Source organism: Dendropsophus ebraccatus, chromosome 6 (assembly GCF_027789765.1).
Source record: "Dendropsophus ebraccatus isolate aDenEbr1 chromosome 6, aDenEbr1.pat, whole genome shotgun sequence".
Classification (NCBI taxonomy): Eukaryota; Metazoa; Chordata; class Amphibia; order Anura; family Hylidae; genus Dendropsophus; species Dendropsophus ebraccatus.
Genome location: NC_091459.1, coordinates 151,565,082 through 151,591,312, shown reverse-complemented (window position 1 = coordinate 151,591,312; position 26,231 = coordinate 151,565,082). Strand labels below are relative to the sequence as shown.

The 26,231-nt window shown below is 49.9% G+C and overlaps 3 protein-coding genes across 12 annotated transcripts in view; 1 reads left to right on the top strand and 2 right to left on the bottom strand.

Annotated features, from left to right (window-relative positions):
* CGREF1 (cell growth regulator with EF-hand domain 1) overlaps positions 1 to 2,714 on the top strand; it is a 67,972-nt gene extending 65,258 nt beyond the window's left edge. For both annotated transcript variants that reach the window (XM_069973297.1, XM_069973298.1), the window contains exons 5-6: positions 1,324 to 1,448; positions 1,882 to 2,714. In XM_069973297.1, the coding sequence (XP_069829398.1) occupies positions 1,324 to 1,448; positions 1,882 to 2,301 (545 nt within the window). In that variant the 3' untranslated portion in view covers positions 2,302 to 2,714. The remainder of the gene's footprint in view (positions 1 to 1,323; positions 1,449 to 1,881) is intronic.
* The window catches only part of ABHD1 (abhydrolase domain containing 1), a 90,096-nt gene extending 87,219 nt beyond the window's left edge, over positions 1 to 2,877 (bottom strand). The window contains exon 1 of the mRNA XM_069973295.1: positions 2,795 to 2,877. The gene's annotated coding sequence lies outside the window, so the exon portion shown is untranslated. The remainder of the gene's footprint in view (positions 1 to 2,794) is intronic.
* A 7,109-nt stretch (positions 2,878 to 9,986) lies between these two features.
* KHK (ketohexokinase) overlaps positions 9,987 to 26,231 on the bottom strand; it is a 41,985-nt gene continuing 25,740 nt past the window's right edge. For 3 of the 9 annotated variants that reach the window (XM_069973284.1, XM_069973287.1, XM_069973285.1), the window contains 7 exons: positions 22,684 to 22,818; positions 20,823 to 20,957; positions 18,719 to 18,791; positions 18,500 to 18,646; positions 15,506 to 15,594; positions 10,392 to 10,549; positions 9,987 to 10,216 (listed from right to left, as the gene is read on the bottom strand). In XM_069973284.1, coding sequence (XP_069829385.1) covers positions 10,116 to 10,216; positions 10,392 to 10,549; positions 15,506 to 15,594; positions 18,500 to 18,646; positions 18,719 to 18,791; positions 20,823 to 20,957; positions 22,684 to 22,818 — 838 coding nt within the window. In that variant the 3' untranslated portion in view covers positions 9,987 to 10,115. The remainder of the gene's footprint in view (positions 10,217 to 10,391; positions 10,550 to 15,505; positions 15,595 to 18,499; positions 18,647 to 18,718; positions 18,792 to 20,822; positions 20,958 to 22,683; positions 22,819 to 26,231) is intronic. The other 6 variants (XM_069973286.1, XM_069973289.1, XM_069973291.1 and 3 more) reach the window with 6 other exon arrangements.

Genomic DNA, 26,231 nt, shown 5'->3' with positions numbered 1-26,231 from the left:
AATACTCAGTCTCCTCCATACACATCATCACTGGGGCTCCTCATAATACTCAGTCTCCTCCATACACATCATCACTGGGGCTCCTCATAATACTAAGTCTCCTCCATACTGCTCATCACTGGGGCTCCTCATAATACTAAGTCTCCTCCATACACATCATCACTGGGGCTCCTCATAATACTCAGTCTCCTCCATACACATCATCACTGGGGCTCCTCATAATACTCAGTCTTCTCCATACTCATCATCACTGGGGCTCCTCATAATACTCAGTCTCCTCCATACATATCATCACTGGGGCTCCTCATAATACTAAGTCTCCTCCATACTCATCATCACTGGGGCTCCTTATATTACTATGTCTCCTCCATACTGCTCATCACTGGGGCTCCTCATAATACTAAGTCTCCTCCATACTGCTCATCACTGGGGCTCCTCATAATACTAAGTCTCCTCCATACTGCTCATCACTGGGGCTCCTCATAATACTCAGTCTTCTCCATACACATCATCACTGGGGCTCCTCATAATACTCAGTCTTCTCCATACACATCATCACTGGGGCTCCTCATAATACTCAGTCTCCTCCATACTCATCATCACTGGGGCTCCTCATAATACTAAGTCTTCTCCATACACATCATCACTGGGGCTCCTTATATTACTATGTCTCCTCCATACTCATCATCACTGGGGCTCCTCATAATACTCAGTCTCCTCCATACACATCATCACTGGGGCTCCTCATAATACTCAGTCTCCTCCATACTCATCATCACTGGGGCTCCTCATAATACTAAGTCTTCTCCATACTCATCATCACTGGGGCTCCTCATAATACTCAGTCTCCTCCATACTCATCATCACTGGGGCTCCTTATATTACTATGTCTCCTCCATACTCATCATCACTGGGGCTCCTCATAATACTCAGTCTCCTCCATACTGCTCATCGTTGGGGCTCGTTAGCGTTCTCTGAGTCTCCCAGAGTCTCTGCTAGTAGTATAGTGGCCTTCTATACTCATCTGATAAGTGTGGGGGGTCTCCTATACGTTCTTGGTTGTATGTTGGTCTCCTATAATCTCCTGATATTCGCTGATACTGTCCTGATAGTATGGCGATTTCCTATATTCTGCAGATAGCATGGGGGTCTGCTTTATTGTTCTGATTGTATGGTGGTCTGCTTTATTTTCTGACAATACACAGTGGTCCTGGATTAGTAACTTAGTTGTAACTTTCTGTAGATGATGACCAGGATAGGAAGGTTACAGAGTGTGGCCCCTGTAGGTTCGATATCACCAAATGTCTTCTTCTTTGCTTTCAGCCATCTTACACCTCTTTGTGCTCCATGACTATGATAAGAGTGGACTCCTGGATGGTCTTGAGCTAATGCGGCTGCTTTATGGGGTTCTGACAAGGGGTCTGCAGGAGAAACCGACTGAAGACTGGGTAAATATTCCCTAATAGTCTTGATTCTCTTCCCAGCAAAGATGCTGACATAAGTGATGCCTAAAGGGGAGCTCTACTGTGGACCATCCTTTTTTGTTGTTGGAATGTTCACATTACTGGTTGTCCTGCTGCTTGGACTCCAAAAGAAATATGCTGTGTTAACACACAGAAATAAGTGTGCCAGATTCTCTCAGAGACAACGTCTTTCTATACACAGCCCCTGGCTTTTCACTCAGGGTCCTGCTCATGAATACCCACCTGGGGAAGGTGATGACAGCCAGGCATATCCTTTATAGGTCATCGGGTGGAGGAGTGTGGTAAAACATGGCTGTCCACTACATGTTGTCTTCATATATACATGTCCAAGTCATCTCTGTAAGTCAAAAATTCTAGTTCTCAATGGACTGACCACAAGTTCTTGTTCTTCCTTCAGGTAATATCTGTGGTTGATGATGTCCTGGAGAAACAAGACGTGAACCTGGATGGACTTCTCAGTGCCCAAGAACTAGTGAACTCTGTCAGCTATAAGGAGAATGGGATAAAGGACTCTGCTCAGATTGTCATCCCACCTCCGATAGGTGTCCCGGCTGATGGGCCTCCAGGTCTTGTGGATATTGACCTCTCTAATACAGAGGAATCAGAGAAAGCAGAATTACATGGACAACCAGCAGAGGACCACCATACCTCTCTGGACCAACCAAACCACCCAGCCCCTCCACCTTCTGAGGCCAGTCAGGAACAAGCGGATGTGGTCCACCATGTGGATGTGGTGGAGGAAGTCACCAGCGAGGTAGAAGAAGCAGTGGAGATGCCAGGAGAGGGAGAAGACAACAAACCAGATGATGAGATGTAGACATGAAATAAAATACTTGAAATCAAAGCGCTTCCCCCCCCCCAAAAAAAAAAAAATACAGAGACCCCAAGTCGGCCTCTTTTTGCAGAAGCAGGGGATCTCGCCACCCACTAACAGATCTGAGAGAATGTTGTATGACACAGAGAAGGACTTGAGGCCACCCTTTACAGGGGATCCCTTCCTGTAAGGAGAAATGCCCAGACATGGCGACTGTTTGCACGTTGACTCTTCGCACCATGTCCACAAGTAGCTGCCTTATTCTGCCTGAGACATCTGACTGAATGATCGGGTGTCTTCCATCTTCCAGGAGGACCTCCACCATTACTGTAACTTATTGTCTGATAGAAGATGTAAAGATTTGGCCCCTCGGCCTTTGACCTATGACTATAAAAACCACTTTGTGTCAAGCCATCCCCTGCATTTTTGCAGTCTCTGGTGTTATGTCCTTTGTATGACTGTGCATGTGCTACAACCCAACATGTTCTCTTCTTACCTTCCTCTGCTGGGTGATGGTCGGCCACAGCTTTTCATCCACTTATCCACTAGGACTTTCAAAGCAACCGACACGTACCGTGCCCAACTCGATATACAACAAAACAAGGGAGGGCGGGCAAACCGCTCCTGTAAGCAATGTGGACTGCAGGTGAGCGGGAGGAACCAGTTTTATAACCAATAGGCAAAGTGCCCCAGACCCCTATTGACCCAATATCCCGGGAATGAGAACTATTGGCAGTGTAGACAACAGAGGGGAAGGGTGAATAGAACAGACCTAACCCCTCACCGGCCGCAATAGACAACACAGGGTACAATGATAATCTGTGGAGGGTGCCACATGCAGTCAGTGTGCACCTTCCACATACAGTCAGTGTGCACCCTCCACAGGCAGTCAGTGTGCACCCTCCATAGGCAGTCAGTGTGCACCCTCCATAGGCAGTCAGTGTGCACCCTCCATAGGCAGTCAGTGTGTACCCTCCATAGGCAGTCAGTGTGCACCCTCCATAGGCAGTCAGTGTGCACCCTCCATAGGCAGTCAGTGTGTACCCTCCATAGGCAGTCAGTGTGCACCCTCCATAGGCAATCAGTGTGCACCCTCCATAGGCAATCAGTGTGCACCCTCCATAGGCAGTCAGTGTGCACCCTCCATAGGCAGTTAGTGTGCACCCTCCATAGGCAGTTAGTGTGCACCCTCCATAGGCAGTCAGTGTGCACCCTCCATAGGCAGTCAGTGTGCACCCTCCATAGGCAATCAGTGTGCACCCTCCATAGGCAGTCAGTGTGCACCCTTCATAGGCAGTTAGTGTGCACCCTCCATAGGCAGTCAGTGTGCACCCTCCATAGGCAGTCAATGTGCACCCTCCATAGGCAATCAGTGTGCACCGTCCATAGGCAGTCAGTGTGCACCCTCCATAGGCAGTTAGTGTGCACCCTCCATAGGCAGTTAGTGTGCACCCTCCATAGGCAGTTAGTGTGCACCCTCCATAGGCAGTCAGTGTGCACCCTCCATAGGCAGTTAGTGTGCACCCTCCATAGGCAGTTAGTGTGCACCCTCCATAGGCAGTCAGTGTGCACCCTCCATAGGCAGTCAGTGTGCACCCTCCATAGGCAGTCGGGTTCCGTCCACACAGCTCGGCCCTGGTTCAGAGGCATCAGCATAGAGTGTAATCCTATAAGACACTGAAGATGGCACAAGCTTAACCCCATCTGTACATCCACCTTGGTCCAGTACACCCAGTCCTACTCTGTACGTCGAGATGACATCATGTATGAAGCTATGACATCATGTATGAGGCTATGACATGAACCCCCGTGTCTGCTCTACAGAGGGGAGGACGCCATCTATTGGTGAGGTCGGTGTACAGCTGCAGGGTCTCCAGTACACACAGAGTTACTGCAAGCGACATTGGGAATCTTAGTGGACTGTGCAGTGTAGCACCCAGTGCCAGGTGGCTGCTGCCAAGGCAAATAAGATGATGGGAGGGGATAGAGGAGCAGATTACACATCAGCCATGACCTATGTGCTGCTATGTGTACGCTCTAGTGTGACACGACTGACAGACTCAGACTCCCACAGACACATATACACTGTATACCAATCATTCTATCATATATACTGTATACTCATCACCACTCCATCACTCTCACCCCAGTCATAGGCTAATCACGGGCTCACAATGGTGGCTCAGATAGCAGGGGGATGGATGATTGGAGGGGGACAGATGATGGTTACAGCTCACCCCCTCCCCCACTGCACACTGACTTCGGCCCATGCAGAGAGTGTGTTCCCCCATAGAGGGTAACATGAGATAGAGACTAGTGATGAGCGAGTCCTAAAATGCTCGGGTGCTCGATACTCAAGAGGAATATTTCCCGATGCTCGGGTGCTCGTCTCAAGTAATGAACCCCATTAAAGTCAATGGGAAACTCGAGCATTTCTGCTCGACCAGGGACCAAAGCTCGGCACAGGGAAGGTTGCATGAAAACCTGGAAACCTCAGAAAATGATGGAAACACCACGGAAATGGAGAGGAAACAGCAGGGGCAGCATGTATGGACGCCTCGGAGGCTGCCTAATGGCACCATTACACCAAATCCTGGGCAACAGCCGGGTGGTCAACCTCAATACAATTTTGCTGATGCACATGTGCTGACACGTTAGGAAAGCGCCCAACTAGGTGCAACAAAGCATGGCAGTGACACCAGAGTGACCACGTTACATGAGGTAGCGGCTGAACCACTCAAAAGAAACATTTCCATGCACACCTTCTATGACAACTACAGATGGCGGGAGGGGGGGGGATAACACACAGCACCACTGCTAACTGTCACAGCACAGAGGATAGGTATAGCTGAACTACAGATCCCAGCCAGCCAAGAGAATGTCAACAGGACAAACTGACTATTGACACTACAAGTCCAAGCCAGCAGCCAAGAGTAGCAAAAAAAAAAAATGTTTTAAAAATGTTAAGCCCTTAGAAGGACTGTTGGGTTCTTTGCCAGAGTCATCTGATCTGGCCAGCCAATCGCAGCTATCGACATGTAGGGTTCCCACGTGATGCCTCCAGTGGCGGATTAAATGTACCCTGGGCCCCGGGCTGTCCACCCAACCTGGGCCCCCCCCAATCCGCCCAAACCACCCACATTATAATCCGCTACCCCCCCCCCCCCCACGCTGTCCCCAATAAACATAATGTTTGGTCCCTTGCTGCTGCCCCCAGTAAGCATTGTCCACCCCACTGCCCCCAATAAACATATTGCCACTTGTTCACCCGCTGTTGCCCCCAATAAACATATTGCCACCTGGTTTCCTGCTGATGCCCCCCCCCCAAAGGTCACAGCTGCACAGAGGTTGTCAGGAGAGGAGGGTGCTAATCCTATAGGGGAGGTCACAGGGTCACAGCAGCACAGAGGATGTCAGGAGAGGAGGGTGCTGATCTTATAGGAGAGGTCACAGCAGCACAGAGGATGTCAGGAGACGAGGGGGCTGATCTTATAGGGGAGGGCACAGGGTCACAGCAGCACAGAGGATGTCAGGAGAGGAGGGTGCTGATCTTATAGGAGAGGTCACAGCAGCACAGAGGATGTCAGGAGAGGAGGGTGCTGATCTTATAGGAGAGGTCACAGCAGCACAGAGGATGTCAGGAGACGAGGGGGCTGATCTTATAGGGGAGGTCACAGGGTCACAGCAGCACAGAGGATGTCAGGAGAGGAGGGTGCTGATCTTATAGGAGAGGTCACAGCAGCACAGAGGTTGTCAGGAGACGAGGGGGCTGATCTTATAGGGGAGGTCACAGGGTCACAGCAGCACAGAGGATGTCAGGAGAGGAGGGTGCTGATCTTATAGGAGAGGTCACAGCAGCACAGAGGATGTCAGGAGAGGAGGGTGCTGATCTTATAGGAGAGGTCACAGCAGCACAGAGGATGTCAGGAGACGAGGGGGCTGATCTTATAGGGGAGGTCACAGGGTCACAGCAGCACAGAGGATGTCAGGAGAGGAGGGTGCTGATCTTATAGGAGAGGTCACAGCAGCACAGAGGTTGTCAGGAGACGAGGGGACTGATCTTATAGGGGAGGTCACAGGGTCACAGCAGCACAGAGGATGTCAGGAGAGGAGGGTGCTGATCTTATAGGTGAGGTCACAGCAGCACAGAGGATGTCAGGAGAGGAGGGTGCTGATCTTATAGGTGAGGTCACAGCAGCACAGAGGATGTCAGGAGAGGAGGGTGCTAATCCTATAGGGGAGGTCACAGCAGCACAGAGGATGTCAGGAGAGGAGGGGGCTGATCTTATAGGGGAAGTCACAGTGTCCCAGCAGCACAGAGGATGTCAGGAGAGGAGGGTGCTGATTTATAGGGGAGGTCACAGCAGCACAGAGGATATCAGCTGCCCCCTCTTATAGATTGTCCCCCTCTGCCCCCCCTTATAGCTGGTCCCTCTTCCCCCCCTTATAGATGGTCCCCCTCTTCCCCCCTATAGATGGTCCCCCTCTTCCCTCTGCCCCCCCTTATAGATGGTCCCCCTCTGCCCCCCCCTTATAGATGGTCCCCCTCTTCCCTCTGCCCCCCCTTATAGATAGCCCTACTCTTCCCCCCTTATAGATGGTCCCCCTCTTCCCCCCTATAGATGGTCCCCCTCTGCCCCTCCCTTATAGATGGTCCCCCTCTTCCCTCTGCCCCCCCTTATAGATGGTCCCCCTCTTCCCTCTGCCCCCCCTTATAGATAGCCCTACTCTTCCCCCCTTATAGATGGTCCCCCTCTTCCCCCCTATAGATGGTCCCCCTCTGCCCCTCCCTTATAGATGGTCCCCCTCTTCCCTCTGCCCCCCTTATAGATGGCCCTCCTCTTCCCCCCTTATAGATGGTCCCCCTCTTCCCCCCCTTATAGATGGTCCCCCTCTTCCCCCTTATAGATGGTCCCCCTTTGCCCCCCCTTATAGATGGTCCCCCTTTGCCCCCCCTTATAGATGGTCCCCCTCTTCCCTCTGCCCCTCCCTTATTGATGGTCCCCCTCTTCCCTCTGCCCCCCCTTATAGATGGTCCCCCTCTTCCCTCTGCCCCCCCTTATAGATGGTCCCCCTCTTCCCCCCTATAGATGGTCCCCCTCTTCCCTCTGCCCCCCCTTATAGATGGTCCCCCTCTTCCCTCTGCCCCCCCTTATAGATGGCCCTCCTCTTCCCCCCTTATAGATGGTCCCCCTCTGCCCCCCCTTATAGCTGGTCCCTCTTCCCCCCCTTATAGATGGTCCCCCTCTTCCCCCCCTTATAGATGGTCCCCCTCTTCCCCCCCTTATAGATGGTCCCCCTCTTCCCCCTTATAGATGGTCCCCCTTTGCCCCCCCTTATAGATGGTCTACCTCCTCCCTCTGCCCCCCCTTATAGATGGTCCCCCTCTTCCCCCCCTTATAGATGGTCCCCCTCTTCCCTCCCCTTATAGATGGTCCCCCTCTTCCCTCTGCCCCCCCTTATAGATGGCCCTCCTCTTCCCCCCTTATAGATGGTCCCCCTTTGCCCCCCCTTATAGATGGTCCCCCTCTTCCCTCTGCCCCCCCTTATAGATGGTCCCCCTCTTCCCTCTGCCCCCCCTTATAGATGGCCCTCCTCTGCCCCCCCTTATAGATGGCCCTCCTCTTCCCCCCTTATAGATGGTCCCCCTCTTCCCTCTGCCCCCCCTTATAGATGGCCCTCCTCTGCCCCCCCTTATAGATGGCCCTCCTCTTCCCCCCTTATAGATGGTCCCCCTCTTCCCCACTTATAGATGGTCCCCCTCTCCCCCCCCCTTATAGATGGTCCCCCTCTCCCCCCCCCTTATAGATGGTCCCCCTCTCCCCCCCTATAGATGGTCCCCCTCTGCCCCCCCTTATAGATGGTCCCCCTCTGCCCCCCCTTATAGATGGTCCCCCTCTGCCCCCCCTTATAAATGGTCCCCCCCCTGCAGATAATTCACAAAAAAAACAAAAACACAACACAACTCACCTCCGTTCCCCCGTCAAACCTCTCGCCTCCTGGACTGGTCCCCGGCTGATGTGCGGCTGTCGGGGGTGTCCCATCCTGTCCCCGGCAGCGCGCGCATCACAGAGCTTTCCGTGTGCCGGAAGTTACAGCCACAGGCGCACGGGCAGCTCTCTGATCCGCGCGCTGCCGGGGACAGGATGGGACACCCCCGACAGCCGCACATCAGCCGTGGCAGCCTATAATGTGGGCGGCGTGGCATCTCTCATAGAGACAGCTTACTTCCATCTAAACTTGCTCTGCTTGCTTCTCCTGAGCATTCTTGGATTCCTCCATTCCAATCAATGGTGTTTATGCTATTCTGCTGACTCTCTGTGTTACATGAGGTGGTATATGAATATTTACAGGAAGAGATGTGACCTGTCATTAGACCTGTTGCACATTCATTCCTGTGAAGACCTCCAAAGAGGAGATGTATACCCCTCAAGTCCCATACCACATAGTCACTCCATAGCCCCTCAGGGAAAGGTCTTCTGACTTCTGTATATGAGAGTCTGTGGCAGGGGCCGTGTCATCCAACGCGCAGCATTAAAGAGTTCCAAGCATATAGGGACAGAAGATTATGGATAGAGCAAGTGATGTCCGAGGGGGATAGTGATACAGTAGTATAACATTTGCTGTTCAGTAGCATGTCCTGTCAGTACCCAGCTTGCACCCCTCCAGACACAGGTGTCTCCCAGCCTCCCCCTGAACGCGAGTGACTATAGCCAGCTTCCCTCCAGCCTCCCCCACCCCCTGAACACAAGTGTCTTTTGCCAGCCTCCCTTCGACTGCCCACAACCCCCCCCCCCTCCCTTATCTCCCACACGGACACAAGTTCCTGTAGCTAATTTCCCTCTGGACACCCGCAAACCCCCTCCCCTAATCACGTGTCTCTTGCCAGCCTCCCGTACCCCCATCCCAACTGTCTCTAGCCAGCCTCCAACAAAGTCTAGTGAAGACCACAGGATACTTAGAGTCTGCCCCCCAGGTGTGGCCCAAAGCCACAGGTCACAGAGCATGCTCACTACAGTCTCCCAAAGATAACAAAAGGTGAAGACAGCTCATCTCCCCCTCCCTGTACAATGACCTTTTCACTGGTCACAGAGCATGCTCATCAGTGTCGGACTGGCCCACCAGAGGATCCTCCTGCGGGCCCCCAGCTTTAGAGCCTGCACTAACGATGACTGACAGGTAATTTCTCACTGGTTCTTCACTGGTGGGCCCCCAGGATTATTTCCTCTGCTGGCCCCAGATACTCCAGACAACATGAGATGAAGAAATCTAAGCTCCCCCTCACACAGATACGGCTTTTCCGCCATGTCATTCATATAGTATCCATGGTGATCAACGTCTCATCAGGGGAACTACACGTATATTTAATAGATGTCACCGAGACCCCACCACAGTACAGACCAGAGTTGGGGGTGGGGTGGTCAGCCAGGAGGTGTACTGCCAGGCTCATCCAGGCCATGGAGGTGAAAGGTCAGGGGACATGGTCAAGGCTGCATGGTGACACCTATATAGTGAGGGAATGGCTGCCATGTTGTTGTAGGGAGGGGGGAACAATGGGTCTAGGTCAGACTAAGGGTGCACAGGTATCATGACGACGACATAATGGGTCCACAAAAGCAAAAGGCAAGGTAACGTAGGAAACAGAAGGTCCAGGTGTACAGAGAGGAAAAAAATCACCTCAGAGGGCGTTGTAATGACATCATCATCATTTATTATAAAGGGATCGATATGTACAGTTTGTAGGGTGAAGCTCCTTGCAGGGGATGGTCCCGTTCTCATGTTTGTGATTCCGTATTCTGCTCATTATGGTTGACATCTTAGGAGACAATGCCATCATAGCCCTGGATCCCACATTTCTTCCCGGCTACACGGCAACCAAACGTGATGGCCTCCTCAATGGTCTGACCTAAAGGTGAGACTGAGAACCAGTGACTTTTACATATAGACAAACATTAACCTGATGCTGAGCCTGGCCACGGGGCTAAAGATGGCGCCCCTTTTGTGTGGAGGAGATATTACACTCTGTATTAGCGGGTTACGGGGTGAAGGACCTGAAGGGTGACCTAGGGTGGCACGGGGGTGGGGACTCTTACCTTTAGACAGGGCATAGATAACAGACGCGTTGAAGGTGTCTCCAGCACCAAGTGTGTCCACAATGGTCTCCGGTGGAAAAGAAGGAGAATGGAGAACCCGTCCATCTGGTCCCAAAGCATCGGCCCCGTGTTCAGCCCAAGCACAGACCAGATATGCCCTGAAGAGACAAAATCAAGATAAGATCCCGGATCAGAGCACAACAACTGGGGGTGGGGAGGTGGCTTCTGTCCAACATAAAAAAGAAGCTGTCTCCATGCCGAACACTAAAGGCCCTATTCCACAGAACGATTATCGTTCATAAACTGGCTCCAACAACCGCTTGTTACCGATCACTAAACGTTTTTTTTTAGCAAACGATAACACATAACACACGTGGGAACTGGAACGATATATATAGTGCAACGGTTATTTTGCGGTCGTTACATGGACGATCATGACCATATGACACACCTACTTTTTTTAAACCTGTTTACTAACGACTGAAAGATTTCTAATTTTACAAACCGATTAGCGAATTATCTTTCAAAGACCAACAATTTTTTTTCGAAATGCTGAAAAACTATTTTGAACGACTCACCAATGATTTTGCAGTTGTCGTTCGCTCGTTTACAGCTATTCCACGGAACAATTATTGTTAACGAGCGGTCATTGGAGCAAGTTTATGAACGATAATCGTTCCGTGGAATAGGGCCTTAAGCTTAAGATGATCTCCGGGGAGCATTAGAGATGAGCCATTTCAGTTTGACTGGTTCACAAGTTTTGGGTTGCCAATTTGCATCGACCAGAATCTGTTCCAAATTAACCAGATTTTTTAAAAATGACCTAAAACTCTTTTTAAACTACAGTTTATATGGCACAGAATAAAAAAAATAGGGCATATGGAAAAATCTATGGTAGGCATGGGGCACACTGGTAAGTGCCCCAAAATGAATGCTTTTCAAGAAGTAGCAACAGGTTTGAAATCTTGTTCTGACACATTGAAATACAAAGTGCCCCAAAACTCGCTCTTTCAGGGAGATCATTTAATATATAGCAGTCAGCGTTTCTGTAAAAGGCTCATCAGAGGCGGCAGCATAGATGGTGGGGCTAGTAATTGTTGTTGAAGGGTGGGTGGAGTAGTTGGTGGTAGATGGTGGCAGTAGTGGGTGGTTGATGCTGGCACTGGTGGTGGATGGTGGCAGTAGTGGGTGGTAGATGGTGGCACTGGTGGTGGATGGTGGCAGTAGTGGGTGGTAGATGGTGGCACTGGTGATAGATGGTGGCAGTAGTGGGTGGTAGATGGTGGCACTGGTGGTGCTTGCTGGCAGTAGTGGGTGGTAGATGGTGGCACTGGTGATAGATGGTGGCAGTAGTGGGTGGTAGATGGTGGTGCTTGCTGGCAGTAGTGGGTGGTAGATGGTGGCACTGGTGATAGATGGTGGAAGTAGTGGGTGGTAGATGGTGGCACTGGTAATAGATGGTAGCAGTAGTGGGTGGTAGATGGTGGTACTTGTGATAGATGGTAGTAGTGGGTGGTAGATGCTGGCACTGGATGGTGGCAGTATTGGGTGGTAGATTGTGGCACTGGTGGTGCATGCTGGCAGTAGTGGGTGGTAGATGCTGGCACTGGTGATGGATGGTGGCAGTATTGGGTGGTAGATTGTGGCACTGGTGGTGCATGCTGGCAGTAGTGGGTAGTAGATGGTGGCACTTGTGATAGATGGTGGCAGTAGTGGGTGGTAGATGGTGGCACTGGTGATGGATGGTGGCAGTAGTGGGTGGTAGATGCTGGTACTGGTGATGGATGGTGGCAGTATTGGGTGGTAGATTGTGGCACTGGTGGTGCTTGCTGGCAGTAGTGGGTAGTAGATGGTTGCACTGGTGATAGATGGTGGCAGTAGTGGGTGGTAAATGCTGGCACTGTGATGGATGGTGGCAGTAGTGGGTGGTAGATGGTGGCACTGGTTATAGATGGTGGCAGTAGTGGGTGGTAGATGCTGGCACTGGTGATGGATGGTGGCAGTAGTGGGTGGTTGATGCTGGCACTGGTGATGGATGGTGGCAGTAGTGGGTGGTAGATGGTGGCACTGGTGATAGATGGTGGCAGTAGTGGGTGGTAGATGGTGGCACTGGTGATGAACAGCCAGGTGGAATCAGGCACACGACATGTAAAATCTTCATGGATTTATACGTTTATTTTTCCAAATAGAAATTCTCCACAATTATGTCAGACAATCTTGTCTCAGAGTAAGAAAACTGCCTGCAGTGCTGAACAGCCTATCCTATGCAAAGAGAGGCTGGCCAAGACAAATACCCCACAGTGAATTGGGCCAGTTCTTGCCACTGGTCAAGTCTGTTGACCCAGAAGTCCACAGGGCCAGAGCATGTGGCATGTGCCCGAGGCTAGTCCAGGTACCACTGAACCTGGTCGTTTAGTTGATGGGTAAAATCTGTTCTCTCATCTGTGTCATATCGGGAAGGGCTTCAAAAATCTGGTCATTGTGTTGTCCAAACTAAACAGGTTTCTAGCTCTGCTGCTGCTGTTGGTATGGTAGATCTGGCATAAGGGGTGGAGGGGAGAGAGGCCCCCTGTTTAGAGCTGCTTGAGAGGGGCGTCTGTCTGAAGGTGGTAGTAAGCTGGCTGCATAACTCCCTCCATAGCCTCCCTCTCGGAAGCCAAGAAAGGTTCTACCAAGGGTCTAATTGTGTTGCCACCCAACATAAATCTGTTTTCCCCGAATGCTACCCTTACATATGTCTCAATGCAAACATCACAGCATATATGAGCACAGTCCAGCTCTACCGAGTGCCTGCCCATTTCAATCTCGACCTCCATGATCATCATCTCTCATCATCGGTACTTCCATCATGGTCTGCCTCCCCTTCCATCCTTTGCTGGGTTAATTCCATGTCTACATCCTCATCTTCACCAAGTATTTCCTCCTTTTCCTCCACAGAACTGAAAGACTTCTCCTGCTCCACACCATGGGCTATCATGGCTGTCAGCATCTGCTCTAGAATTCATATGAGTAGGATGACATTATTCTTTCCAGTGTTGTCTCTGCAAGCGGCATCCCTGATCAGCTGTCGGTGCTGCCTGGAGAAATAACCGAAAATCCAGAATAGCTCTTTGCTGTTGGTACAGACGCTCACACGGGTACAGTGTAGAGTTCCAACGCAATTGAATGTCACAGCAGCAGTTGTTGAGGAAGGCCATTTTTTCTTTGCAGGTCTTGGAGATCGTATTTAGATTTATAGGAACGACTAACGTGACTGCACTCGCTCAGTAATACCCTCAGGCCGCCATTATTATTTTGGAAACCTTTGACGATGAAATTGATGACATGCGCCATTCAAGCGCAGCCTCAATATTAGTTCTTTTGTCTGCAACCACATTGCCACGAGTGACTTGGTGTGGGGGAAGCTATTGCAATATGACTTTTTTCTTGCAGGACAGCAATACTTCTGAAGCACGGCTTTTGGTATCCAGGCTTTGGAGATGTGGCACTACATGAGGGCACCTCCCTTCACAATGATGGAAAGAAGGGTTCCAGCACACTCTAGTGGGGGCATCATTTCTGTGGAGGAGGATATTCGCCTGGTGTCCCTGTCTGGTTGTTGTTAATTCCTCCCATATATTAAACCAGTTTGCCATAAAACTATATTACCCATAGTTACTCCTCTACTTGTCCACCATGGCATGTACCTTACTGCATAGAGAATTGCAAGGAGCATGACACATTCGCTTTCACATGACCATACGAAGCTGGTGTGTCTTTCTTTGAAAAAAATAAAAAATACTGTCTGGGCACATGGTACCTGGGCTGATCCATAAAAGTCCTTTAAAAGTGCCAGACTCTATTAGGTTATATGGCAGTGATTGAAAAACCTACAATTTAGCAAGGCTTGGGGTAAGCTGCAAAGCAGGTGGGAAACTAGGTGCACACACTGGCTGTTTCCCCAGCAATTCTATTATAGAGGACTGATGGGACCAAGGTGGAGCAGCAGAACATGACAGCACTGACAATGCACTGCCAGGCGACGAGGCCTGGAGGTGAGACAGCTGACTTTGCTCAGTAGCATCAGCATGTGTTGTGGTTGGTTAGTTCCAGCATCCCACTTGGCCTTATGGTGACGCTGCATGTGCTTTATTAAACCTGTGGGGCCTACATTTGTGCCATTGCTGCAGCTTACTCCCAACTGACTTATTTGTCAGTGTGCCATAATTCAAACCCCTGGGGAGGTAAAGTGCCAACAGACAACAGAGAATTTGGCACAGCCACCGCAACCCATGGCACCACCACCACCTGAGCTTGGCCTGTTTGCCTGATGTTATACCCCGTCCCTACAACTCTACCTCCGTTTGTTGTGGTGGACTATCTCCTGTAGGACCCCAAGTCGTTTTTTGGCCTCCAGATATCATCCCACCAGAAGTGGCTTTGGAAGATTGACCTAAGCTTCTGTTGCCGAGCCAGATCTGCATAGTAGCAGAGCATTCCGCTAAAGCCTGGCTAGATGCATCAGGTTCTTTCTCCTGACTGTCATCTTATGTCAACCACTCCACAATCTCCCCACTCTTAGCTAGAACATGCCCAGTGACATAGACAGACAACTCTTGGTGACTGCCACGTTTCTTCCCACTACCAACCCTGCTGCTTCTAGGCCTATCATGGCTTGTGGAAGTTCCGGTATTACCACTACCCCTGCTGCTTGTACAAGGCCTATCATAGCATGCAGTAGTTCTAATATTGGCAACAGCACCAACTTCACCAGCAGATGAAAGAAAGGCCTTGTAAACTTTTGCCATCAGTTTTGTTATGTCTTTGTTTTTTTTCTCAGACATTCTACTAGTACAGTCTCTCTGCCTGTTCAGTTCTGTCCCTTGCTGCTGAATCAGATGTACTGGTCATGAGACAATGAGATGAGACTCGTGGCGGGTCTGCTGCTGGTCCGTAACCCCCCCCCCCCTCCATTACTACACACCCATAAGGCCGAAGCCCTGCTCACCAAACACCCCCCCATCCCCCACCATGAAATTATAGTCTTGTCTGAAACCAGGCACTGGAGGAAAAAAAAAGAGTGGGCACTACATATATAGATGCAGAAATCTCAGAGACTATAGGAGGCCACTAACCCTTTCTTTACACGGGGGTAAAGTCCAACAACTGCCTCAGCGGAGGAGGAGAACCCGAAATGTCTGGCAACGTCTTTACTAACAAACACCTAGAGAGGGAGAAGATGGAAATGGTCACGTATGAAGAACAAATATAGACAGGAGACATCATCATCACCAATCCTACCATATCTATGGACAGTAACCTTCCTCCTTACCAGTCCTACCATATCTATGGACAGTAACCTTCCTCCTCACCAGTCCTACCTTCTCTTTGGTCAGCAACCTTTCTCCTCACCAGTCCTATCATCTCTTTGGTCAGCAACCTTCCTCCTCACCAGTCCTACCTTCTCTTTGGTCAGCAACCTTCCTTCTGACCAGTCCTTTCTTTTCTATGGACAAAAACCCTCCTGATTACCAGTCCTTCCTTCTCTAAGGACAGGAGGAGCATAACTACTGTGGTAGAACTCATAGTGGCTGCTATCAGGCCAGCCGCATCTGGGGGCCATTATTTGCAGCACCCAGTGGCCGAGCAGGTCTTCAGGGTGCTGCAAATGTCCCTTTATCTGCAAGCGCTCCTGGTAAGCACTTGCAGTTAAATATTAAGGGATATGACTAGACTTGATGGGTTTGTGGTCAGTCTGTGAGGGGGGTTCCAAAGTTTGCTATGGGGCCCAGCCAATTCTAGTTACACTCCTGATGGACAGTAACCAACTTTCTTACTAGTCCTTCCTTCTCTTTGGTCAGTAACCTTCTTCCTCACCAGTCCTTTCTCTTTGGTCAGTAACCTTCTTCCTCACCAGTCCTTCCTTCTCTATGGTCAGTAACCTTCTTCCTCACCTGTTCTTCCTTGTCTTGGTCAGTAAAATTCTTCCTCACCTGTCCTTCCTTCTCTTTGGTCAGTAGCCTTCTTCCTCACCTGTTCTTCCTTCTCTTGGTCAGTAGCCTTCTTCCTCACCTGTTCTTCCTTCTCTTGGTCAGTAGCCTTCTTCCTCACCTGTCCTTCCTTCTCTTGGTCAGTAGCCTTCTTCCTCACCTGTCCTTCCTTCTCTTTGGTCAGTAACCTTCTTCCTCACCAGTCCTTTCTTCTCTTGGTAAGTAACCTTCTTCCTCACCTGTCCTTCCTTCTCTTTGGTCAGTAGCCTTCTTCCTCACCTGTCCTTCCTTCTCTTTGGTGAATAACCTTCTTTCTTACTAGTCCTTCCTTCTCTTTGGTCAATAACCTTCTTCCTCACCAGTCCTTTTGTCTATATGGTCAGTAACCTTCTTCCTCATCAGTCCTTTCTTCTCTATGGTCAGTAACCTTCTTCCTCACCAGTCCTTCTTTCTCTTTGGTCAGTAACCTTCTTCCACATCAGCTCACCAGTCCCTCCTTCTTTATGGACAGTAACCTTCTTCCTTACTTGTCCTTCCTTCTTTTCGGTCAGTAGCCTCTTTTTCCATGCCAATCCTTCCCTCTCTATGGACACTTGCTCACTAGTCCTTCCTTCTCTTTGGTCAATAACCTTCTTCCTCATCAGTCCTTTCTTCTCTTGGTCAGTAGCCTTCTTCCTCACCTGTCCTTCCTTCTCTATGGTCAGTAACCTTCTTCCTCACCAGTCATTTCTTTTCTATAGTCAGTAACCTTCTTCCTCACCAGTCCTTCCTTCTCTTGGTCAGTAGCCTTCTTCCTCACCAGTCCTTTCTTCTCTTGGTCAGTACCCTTCTTCCTCATCAGTCCTTTCTTTTCTATAGTCAGTAACCTTCTTCCTCACCAGTCCTTCCTTATCTTGGTCAGTAACCTTCTTCCTCACCTGTCCTTCCTTCTCTTGGTCAGTACCCTTCTTCCTTACCTGTCCTTCCTTCTCTTCGGTCAGTAACCTTCTTCCTCACCAGTCCTTCCTTATCTTTGGTAAGTAACCTTCTTCCTCATCAGTCCTTTCTTCTCTATAGTCAGTAGCCTTCTTCCTCACCTGTCCTTCCTTCTCTTTGGTCAGTAACCTTCTTCCTCACCTGTCCTTCCCTCTCTATGGACACTTGCTCACTAGTCCTTCCTGCTCTTTGGTCAATAACCTTCTTCCTCACCTGTTCTTCCTTCTCTTGGTCAGTAGCCTTCTTCCTCACCTGTCCTTCCTTCTCTTGGTCAGTAGCCTTCTTCCTCACCTGTCCTTCCTTCTCTTTGGTCAGTAACCTTCTTCCTCACCAGTCCTTCCTTCTCTTGGTCAGTAACCTTCTTCCTCACCAGTCCTTTCTTCTCTATGGTCAGTAGCCTTCTTCCTCACCTGTCCTTCCTTCTCTTTGGTCAGTAACCTTCTTCCTCACCTGTCCTTCCTTCTCTTTGGTCAGTAACCTTCTTCCTCACCAGTCCTTTCTTCTCTATGATCAGTAACCTTCTTCCTCACCTGTCCTTCCTTCTCTTGGTCAGTAGCCTTCTTCCTCACCAGTCCTTCCTTCTTTATGGACAGTAACCTTCTTCCTCACCAGTCCTTTCTCTTTGGTCAGTAACCTTCTTCCTCACCAGTCCTTTCTTCTCTATGGTCAGTAACCTTCTTCCTCACCAGTCCTTTCTTCTCTTGGTCAGTAGCCTTCTTCCTCACCTGTCCTTCCTTCTCTTTGGTCAGTAGCCTTCTTCCTCACCTGTCCTTTCTTCTCTTTGGTCAGTAGCCTTCTTCCTCACCTGTCCTTCCTTCTCTTTGGTCAGTAACCTTCTTCCTCACCAGTCCTTCCTTTTCTTTGTCAGTAACCTTCCTCACCAGTCCTTCCTTCTCTTGGTCAGTAACCTTCTTCCTCATCAGCTAACCAGTCCTTCCTTCTCTTGGTCAGTAACCTTCTTCCTCATCAGCTCACCAGTCCTTCCTTCTTTATGGACAGTAACCTTCTTCCTTACTAGTCCTTCCTTCTTTTTGGTCAGTAGCCTTTTTCCTTGCCAATCCTTCCCTCTCTATGGACACTTGCTCACTAGTCCTTTCTTCTCTATAGTCTTTAGCCTTCTTAGAATATCTGTTCCTTTGATAGCGATACAACCTTCCGCCTTACCACTTCACCGTACTGAAATAACTGGTACAAATCATCACGCTCCTTCTCAATCTCTACGGAGATGGTGATTCTCTGGTCTGTAGGACAGTCCTTATTATATTCGTTCACTCTCTGGATCATCTTTATCTGTTCATCCACGTTCCTCCCCTGAAGAGTAAAAGATCATATAACACAAAGCCCATCAGCCAGGGTCACCTTACAGACATTGATGTTATTTACCTCCCAGTGAATCCACTTATATTGTGTGAGATCTACTCTCTTGAAGTCGTCTGCTGTTACGTCAGGAAGATTTCTGTTGGGGGATGATAGAGACATTAGGGTCCGCAACCTCTGAGCATGTGTGTTGGTACAAGAACATGTAGTACCACAAGCGTGTGTAATAATACAAGCACACAGAATACTGCAGGGATGTGTAATAATACAGATATGTAATAATACCAATATCCTCCTTCATGCTCTTTTGTAACCAGGATCTGATTCACAATGATTAGTGACTGATGCCACGAGCTGCAGTCATTACGTCTATCGCTACTATCCACTCTCACCTGGGCTTCCTGGTAGTGCATCCGGTTGGTGTTTTTCTGCAATCTCACCTTGGATTGCTTAGATTTGTGCTTTTATTCTTGTGGTTTGACCCTAACCTGATGCAGATGCAGTTTTGTTGTACTTTTTCCCACGCACAGAGTTTCCATATGTTCCTGGTGTCCCCAGAGTTTCCATATGTTCTTGGTGTCCCCAGAGTTTCCTTATGTTCTTGGTGTCCCCAGAGAGCTGCTATATGTTCTTGGTGTCCTTAGAGGTTCCATATGTTCTTGGTGTCCCCAGAGTTTTCATATGTTCTTGGTGGTGTCCCCAGAGTTTCCATATGTTCTTGGTGTCCCCAGAGTTTTCATATGTTCTTGGTGGTGTCCCAAGAGTTTCCATATGTTCTTGGTGTCCCCAGAGAGATGCTATATGTTCTTGGTGTCCCCAGAGAGATGCTATATGTTCTTGGTGTCCTTAGAGTTTCCATATGTTCCTGGTGTCCCCAGAGATTCCATATGTTCTTGGTGTCCCCAGAGTTTCCATATGTTCTTGGTGTCCCCAGAGTTTCCATATGTTCTTGGTGTTCCCAGAGTTTCCATATGTTCTTGGTGTCCCAAGAGTTTCCATATGTTCTTGGTGTCCCCAGAGTTTCCATATGTTCTTGGTGTCCCCAGAGTTTCCATATGTTCTTGGTGTCCCCAGAGTTTCCATATGTTCTTGGTGTCCCCAGAGTTTCCATATGTTCTTGGTGTTCCCAGAGTTTCCATATGTTCTTGGTGTCCCAAGAGTTTCCATATGTTCTTGGTGTCCCCAGAGTTTCCATATGTTCTTGGTGTCCCCAGAGTTTCCATATGTTCTTGGTGTCCCCAGAGTTTCCATATGTTCTTGGTGTCCCCAGAGTTTCCATATGTTCTTGGTGTCCCGAGAGAGCTGCTATATGTTCCTGGTGTCCCAAGAGTTTCCATATGTTCTTGGTGTCCCCAGAGTTTCCATATGTTCTTGATGTCCCCAGAGTTTTCATATGTTCTTGGTGTCCCCAGAGTTTCCATATGTTCTTGGTGTCCCCAGAGTTTCCATATGTTCTTGGTGTCCCCAGAGTTTCCATATGTTCCTGGTGTCCCCAGAGTTTCCATATGTTCCTGGTGTCCCCAGAGTTTCCATATGTTCTTGGTGTCCCCAGAGTTTCCATATGTTCTTGGTGTCCCGAGAGTTTCCATATGTTCTTGGTGTCCCCAGAGAGCTGCTATATGTTCTTGGTCTCCCCAGAGTTTCCATAGGTTCTTGGTGTCCCCAGAGTTTCCATATGTTCTTGGTGTCCCCAGAGTTTCCATATGTTCCTGGTGTCCCCAGAGTTTCCATATGTTCTTGGTGTCCCCAGAGTTTCCATATGTTCTTGGTGTCCCCAGAGTTTCCATAGGTTCTTGGTTTCCCCAGAGTTTCCATATGTTCTTGGTGTCCCCAGAGTTTCCATATGTTCTTGGTGTCCCCAGAGTTTCTATAGGTTCTTGGTGTCCCCAGAGTTTCTATAGGTTCTTGGTGTCTTCAGAGAGTTGCTGCGTGTTCTTGAAGTCTCCAGCGGACCTCCATCCATTAAGATTTGGTTCTTGGTACAGATCTTGCATCACAGGCTACAATACAAGATAAATGAGTCCCTTCATCGGATCACGAGAGGGAAACAGTATATAGTGACACATCCTAAGACGGTTAGCAGTAGTGAGTGTTTTGGCAGAATTACCCCATAGATTAACCCTTGAGAATCAGTCAGAGATTTGCTGTGATTGGGGCCCCTGTTCCTTACGTGTCATACAGGGTGACGGTCCGGGAGCCATTGCTGATGTTTACCAGGCAGCACGCGCAGGGAGTGTCGCCCCAAGTCTGCCAGCTCACATCTGACGCCTCAATGTTCCTCCGCGAGAAATCTGACATGATGAAGCTATGGAGCAGCAGGTGGGAAAGAGGAGTTACAAAGGGAAGTGGTACTGTGCACAGAATGCTGGTGATATGAGAAGAGAAGTGGTACTGTGCACCGAGCGCTGGTGATATGAGAAGACAGAGAAGTGGTACTGTGCACAGAATGCTGGTGATATGAGAAGAGAAGTGGTACTGTGCACCGAGCGCTGGTGATATGAGAAGACAGAGAAGTGGTACTGTGCACAGAATGCTGGTGATATGAGAAGAGAAGTGGTACTGTGCACCGAGCGCTGGTGATATGAGAAGACAGAGAAGTGGTACTGTGCACAGAATGCTGGTGATATGAGAAGACAGAGAAGTGGTACTGTGCACAGAATGCTGGTGATATGAGAAGAGAAGTGGTACTGTGCACAGAATGCTGGTGATATGAGAAGAGAAGTGGTACTGTGCACAGAATGCTGGTGATATGAGAAGAGAAGTGGTACTGTGCACAGAATGCTGGTGATATGAGAAGAGAAGTGGTACTGTGCACAGAATGCTGGTGATATTAGAAGAGAAGTGGTACTGTGCACAGAAGGCTGGTGATATGAGAAGACAGAGAAGTGGTACTGTGCACAGAATGCTGGTGATATGAGAAGACAGAGAAGTGGTACTGTGCACAGAATGCTGGTGATATGAGAAGACAGAGAAGTGATACTGTGCACAGAATGCTGGTGATATGAGAAGAGAAGTGGTACTGTGCACAGAATGCTGGTGATATGAGAAGACAGAGAAGTGGTACTGTGCACCGAGCGCTGGTGATATGAGAAGACAGAGAAGTGGTACTGTGCACAGAATGCTGGTGATATGAGAAGAGAGAGAAGTGGTACTGTGCACAGAATGCTGGTGATATGAGAAGACAGAGAAGTGGTACTGTGCACCGAGCGCTGGTGATATGAGAAGACAGAGAAGTGGTACTGTGCACCGAGCGCTGGTGATATGAGAAGACAGAGAAGTTGTACTGTGCACAGAATGCTGGTGATATGAGAAGACAGAGAAGTGGTACTGTGCACCGAGCGCTGGTGATATGAGAAGAGAAGTGGTACTGTGCACCGAGCGCTGGTGATATGAGAAGAGAAGTGGTACTGTGCACCGAGCACTGGTGATATGAGAAGACAGAGAAGTGGTACTGTGCACAGAATGCTGGTGATATGAGAAGAGAAGTGGTACTGTGCACCAAGCGCTGGTGATATGAGAAGACAGAGAAGTGGTACTGTGCACCGAGCGCTGGTGATATGAGACGACAGAGAAGTGGTACTGTGCACAGAATGCTGGTGATATGAGAAGACAGAGAAGTGGTACTGTGCACCGAGCGCTGGTGATATGAGAAGAGAAGTGGTACTGTGCACCGAGCGCTGGTGATATGAGAAGAGAAGTGGTACTGTGCACCGAGCGCTGGTGATATGAGAAGACAGTGAAGGCAGCTGGTAATGTGAGGGCCGAGACGCAGTTCTGAGCACAGAGGGCTGTGGATTACTGAGAGCCCCAGTCACGGACATATTGGCATGGTGGGGCCCAGGTTACGGACACATCTGCATAGTGATGTCACAGACACATGGGCATGGTGGAGCTGTCGCTGTCTAGTTCTGCACAGAGCTACAGTCCCCAGTATAGCAGCAGAATGAAGCCTCCTCTCCCAGTAGCACATCACACTGGTCTCCAGCTGCTCCCATACTCATACATACCCCACCATTCACTCCGACACAAACCTGTTCATGTGCAGGATGGTGCGGGTCCCACTGCTTATGTTGCTGATGACTATGGAGGCCGGGAAGGAGGAACCAGGATGAGAGACAACATGTTCTACATCTATGCCGTAACGTGTCAGACTGTCCATCGTAAAACTGTGGGGGAGGGGGGCACAGAGCAGGGGCAATTAATCAATAATTATCAGACAGAAGAGACATCAAGATTAGTATAGAGAGCAGATGTTCTAGATCAAAGGCACTGTGTAGCATAGTAAGGAGTAGATGATCTAGATCACAGGTGTCAAACTCACGGCCCTCCAGCTGTTTCAAAACTACAATTGCCATCGTGCCGGTACAGCCAAACCCAAAGGCAAGAGCTGGCGGAGCGCAGTGCGACAGCCCTGATCTAGATGACAGGTACTGGAGAGTATGGAGATAAGGTTTGCGTGTACAGGCACTGGGTAACATAGTGAAAGAGTAGATGTTCTAGATCAAAAGTACTAGGTAGGTAGTGAAAAAAAAGGAGGGGGGAATTTATTAAACTTGCCCCCAGTGCCTGATGGTCGGGGAGGAGGCCTGGTCCCTGATTTATCATGATTTACACCTGCTAGCAGCCAGAACTCATGGCAAAAACCTTTACCAGGTGTAGATATTGGCAGCAGCCTCAGTTCCACCGAATTTACTGATGGGTGTGTGGTACGGGGCGTGGCTTTATGTAAGATGGTGTACAGGGGCGGAACTACCGCCGTAGCGGCTGCTACGGGGCCCCGCCGCATCGGGGGCCTGCGCCCGGAGCTCACATAGCCTGCAGCACCTGGCGGCCGAGCAGGCCTCCCGGGTGCTGCAGCTGTTTGAGGTGTCCTGGGGATTCCCGGGCAGCACAGGTGACGGGATCAGTGTGGCTTAGTGTCCGCCAGGGCAAGTACTTCCGGGGGCAGGGAGCATCTCTAACAAGCGCTCCTGTGCCGTGCCGGAAGTACAGGCTGGGGGAGGAAGCTGAGCTCACTGGTCCTATCTGGTGCCGGAGATAGGATGGACGTGCGAGATTGCCGTCCCGGCAGCACAGGTACCAGTGAGCTCAGCGTCCGCCCCCAGCCTGTACTTCCGGCACGGCACAGGAGCGCTTGTTAGAGATGCTCCCTGCCCCGGAAGTACTTGCCCTGGCAGACACTGAGCCACACTGATCCCGTCACCTGTGCCCGGGAGAAGACAGCCGACGGTGGAGTTAGGTGAGTTGTGTTTTTTTTTTTTTTTTAAATCTGCTTTGCATAGGGGGATATTCAGGGGGCATCTATAGGGGCATCTATTGGGGATAATACAGGGGGGGCATCAATGGGGGATATACAGGGGGCATCTATGGGGGATATACAGGGGGGCCATCTATGGGGGATATACAGGGGGCATCTATGGGGGATATACAGGGGGCATCTATGGGGGATATACAGGGGGCATCTATTGGGGATAATACAGGGGGCATCTATGGTGAATATAAAGGGGGCATCTATGGGGAATATACAGGGGGCATCTATGGGGGACAATACAGGGGGAGCATCTATGGGGGATAATACAGGGGGGCATCTATAGGGGATAATACAGGGGGAGCATCTATGGGAGATATATGGGGGGCATCTATGGGGGATATACAGGGGGCCATCTATGGGGGACAATACAGGGGGAGCATCTATGGGGGATAATACAGGGGGGCATCTATAGGGGATAATACAGGGGGAGCATCTATGGAAGATATATGGGGGGGCATCTATGGGGGATATACAGGGGGCCATCTATGGGGATAATGCAGAGGGGCCATCTATGGGGGATAATACAGGGGGCATCTATGGGAGATATATGGGGGGGCATCTATGGGGATAATACAGGGGGGCATCTATAGGGGATAATACAGAAGGAGCATCTATGGGAGATATATGGGGGGGCATCTATGGGGGATATACAGGGGGCCATCTATGGGGGATATACAGGGGGCCATCTATGGGGATAATGCAGAGGGGCCATCTATGGGGGATATACAGGGGGCATCTATGGGAGATATATGGGGGGGCATCTATGGGGGATATACAGGGGGCCATCTATGGGGATAATGCAGAGGGGCCATCTATGGGAGATATATGGGGGGGCTATCTATGGGGGATATACAGGGGGAGCATCTATGGGGGATATACAGGGGGGCCATGGACCAAGGGGGATGGACAACACACAGGGGTAATTTATAAGGGGCCAACACAGGTGGCATCAGTAAGGGGAAATACACTTAGGGGCATATACTATAAGGGGGTCACGTAGTGTCAGGGCTATCCACTAAACGAGGGTGTAAAGGGGCCAATACAGATGTGCAGTTTGTATAGAGATGAGGATGGTGCCAGAGTAAGGAGACTAATATGTCTGTCTGGCAGATTCTGTGGATTCGTGGCTCGGAGAAGTTCTCATAATGACCCAGGACGGATGGAGAAGATGAAAAGGAAACAACTCCGATCAGAGAAGACGCCTCCTGTGAGTCACTTAATAAAACTGTACTATAATTTTTATGGTGTACAAAACCTGTGTAGAGCTGAGTGGGCTGATGGCATTGTGGTCGATTGGGGGGGGGGGGCAATCAAAAGTTTGCTATGGGGCCCAGCCATTTCTAGTTACACCCCTGATGGCGTACTTGTATGATGAGTTACATATGTTCTTGGAAATAGGCACAAGGTAGTACTGAAAAGGAACGGAGGGGATCTGTACTGGAGAGGAAGGGAGGGGATCTGTACTGAAAAGGAACGGAGGGGATCTGTACTGGAGAGGAAGGGAGGGGATCTGTACTGGAAAAGTACGGAGGGGATCTGTACTGGAGAGGAACAGAGGAGATCTGTACTGGAGAGGAAGGGAGGGGATCTGTACTGGAGAGGAAGGGAGGGGATCTGTACTGGAGAGGAACGGAGGAGATCTGTACTGAAAAGGAACGGAGGAGATCTGTACTGAAAAGGAACGGAGGGGATCTGTACTGGAGAGGAAGGGAGGGGATCTGTACTGAAAAGGAACGGAGGAGATCTGTACTGGAGAGGAAGGGAGGAGATCTGTACTGAAAAGGAACGGAGGGGATCTGTACTGGAGAGGAACAGAGGGGATCTGTACTGGAGAGGAACGGAGGAGATCTGTACTGGAAAGGAACAGAGGAGATCTGTACTGGAGAGGAAGGGAGGGGATCTGTGGTAAAAGGGACGGAGAAGATCTGTACTGGAGAGGAACGGAGGAGATCTGTACTGGAGAGGAACGGAGGAGATCTGTACTGGAGAGGAACGGAGGGGATCTGTACTGAAAAGAACTGGAGGGGATCTGTACTGGAGAGGAACGGAGGAGATCTGTACTGAAAAGGATCGGAGGGGATCTCTACTGGAGAGGAACGGAGGAGATCTGTACTGGAGAGGAACGGAGGAGATCTGTACTGGAGAGGAACAAAAGGGATCTGTACTGGAGAGGAATGGAAGGGATCTGTACTGAGATAGGAACAAAGGGAATCTGTACCCCCCACATGATACAGGTGACAGGCCGCAACTCTTGCCAGGACTGACCCC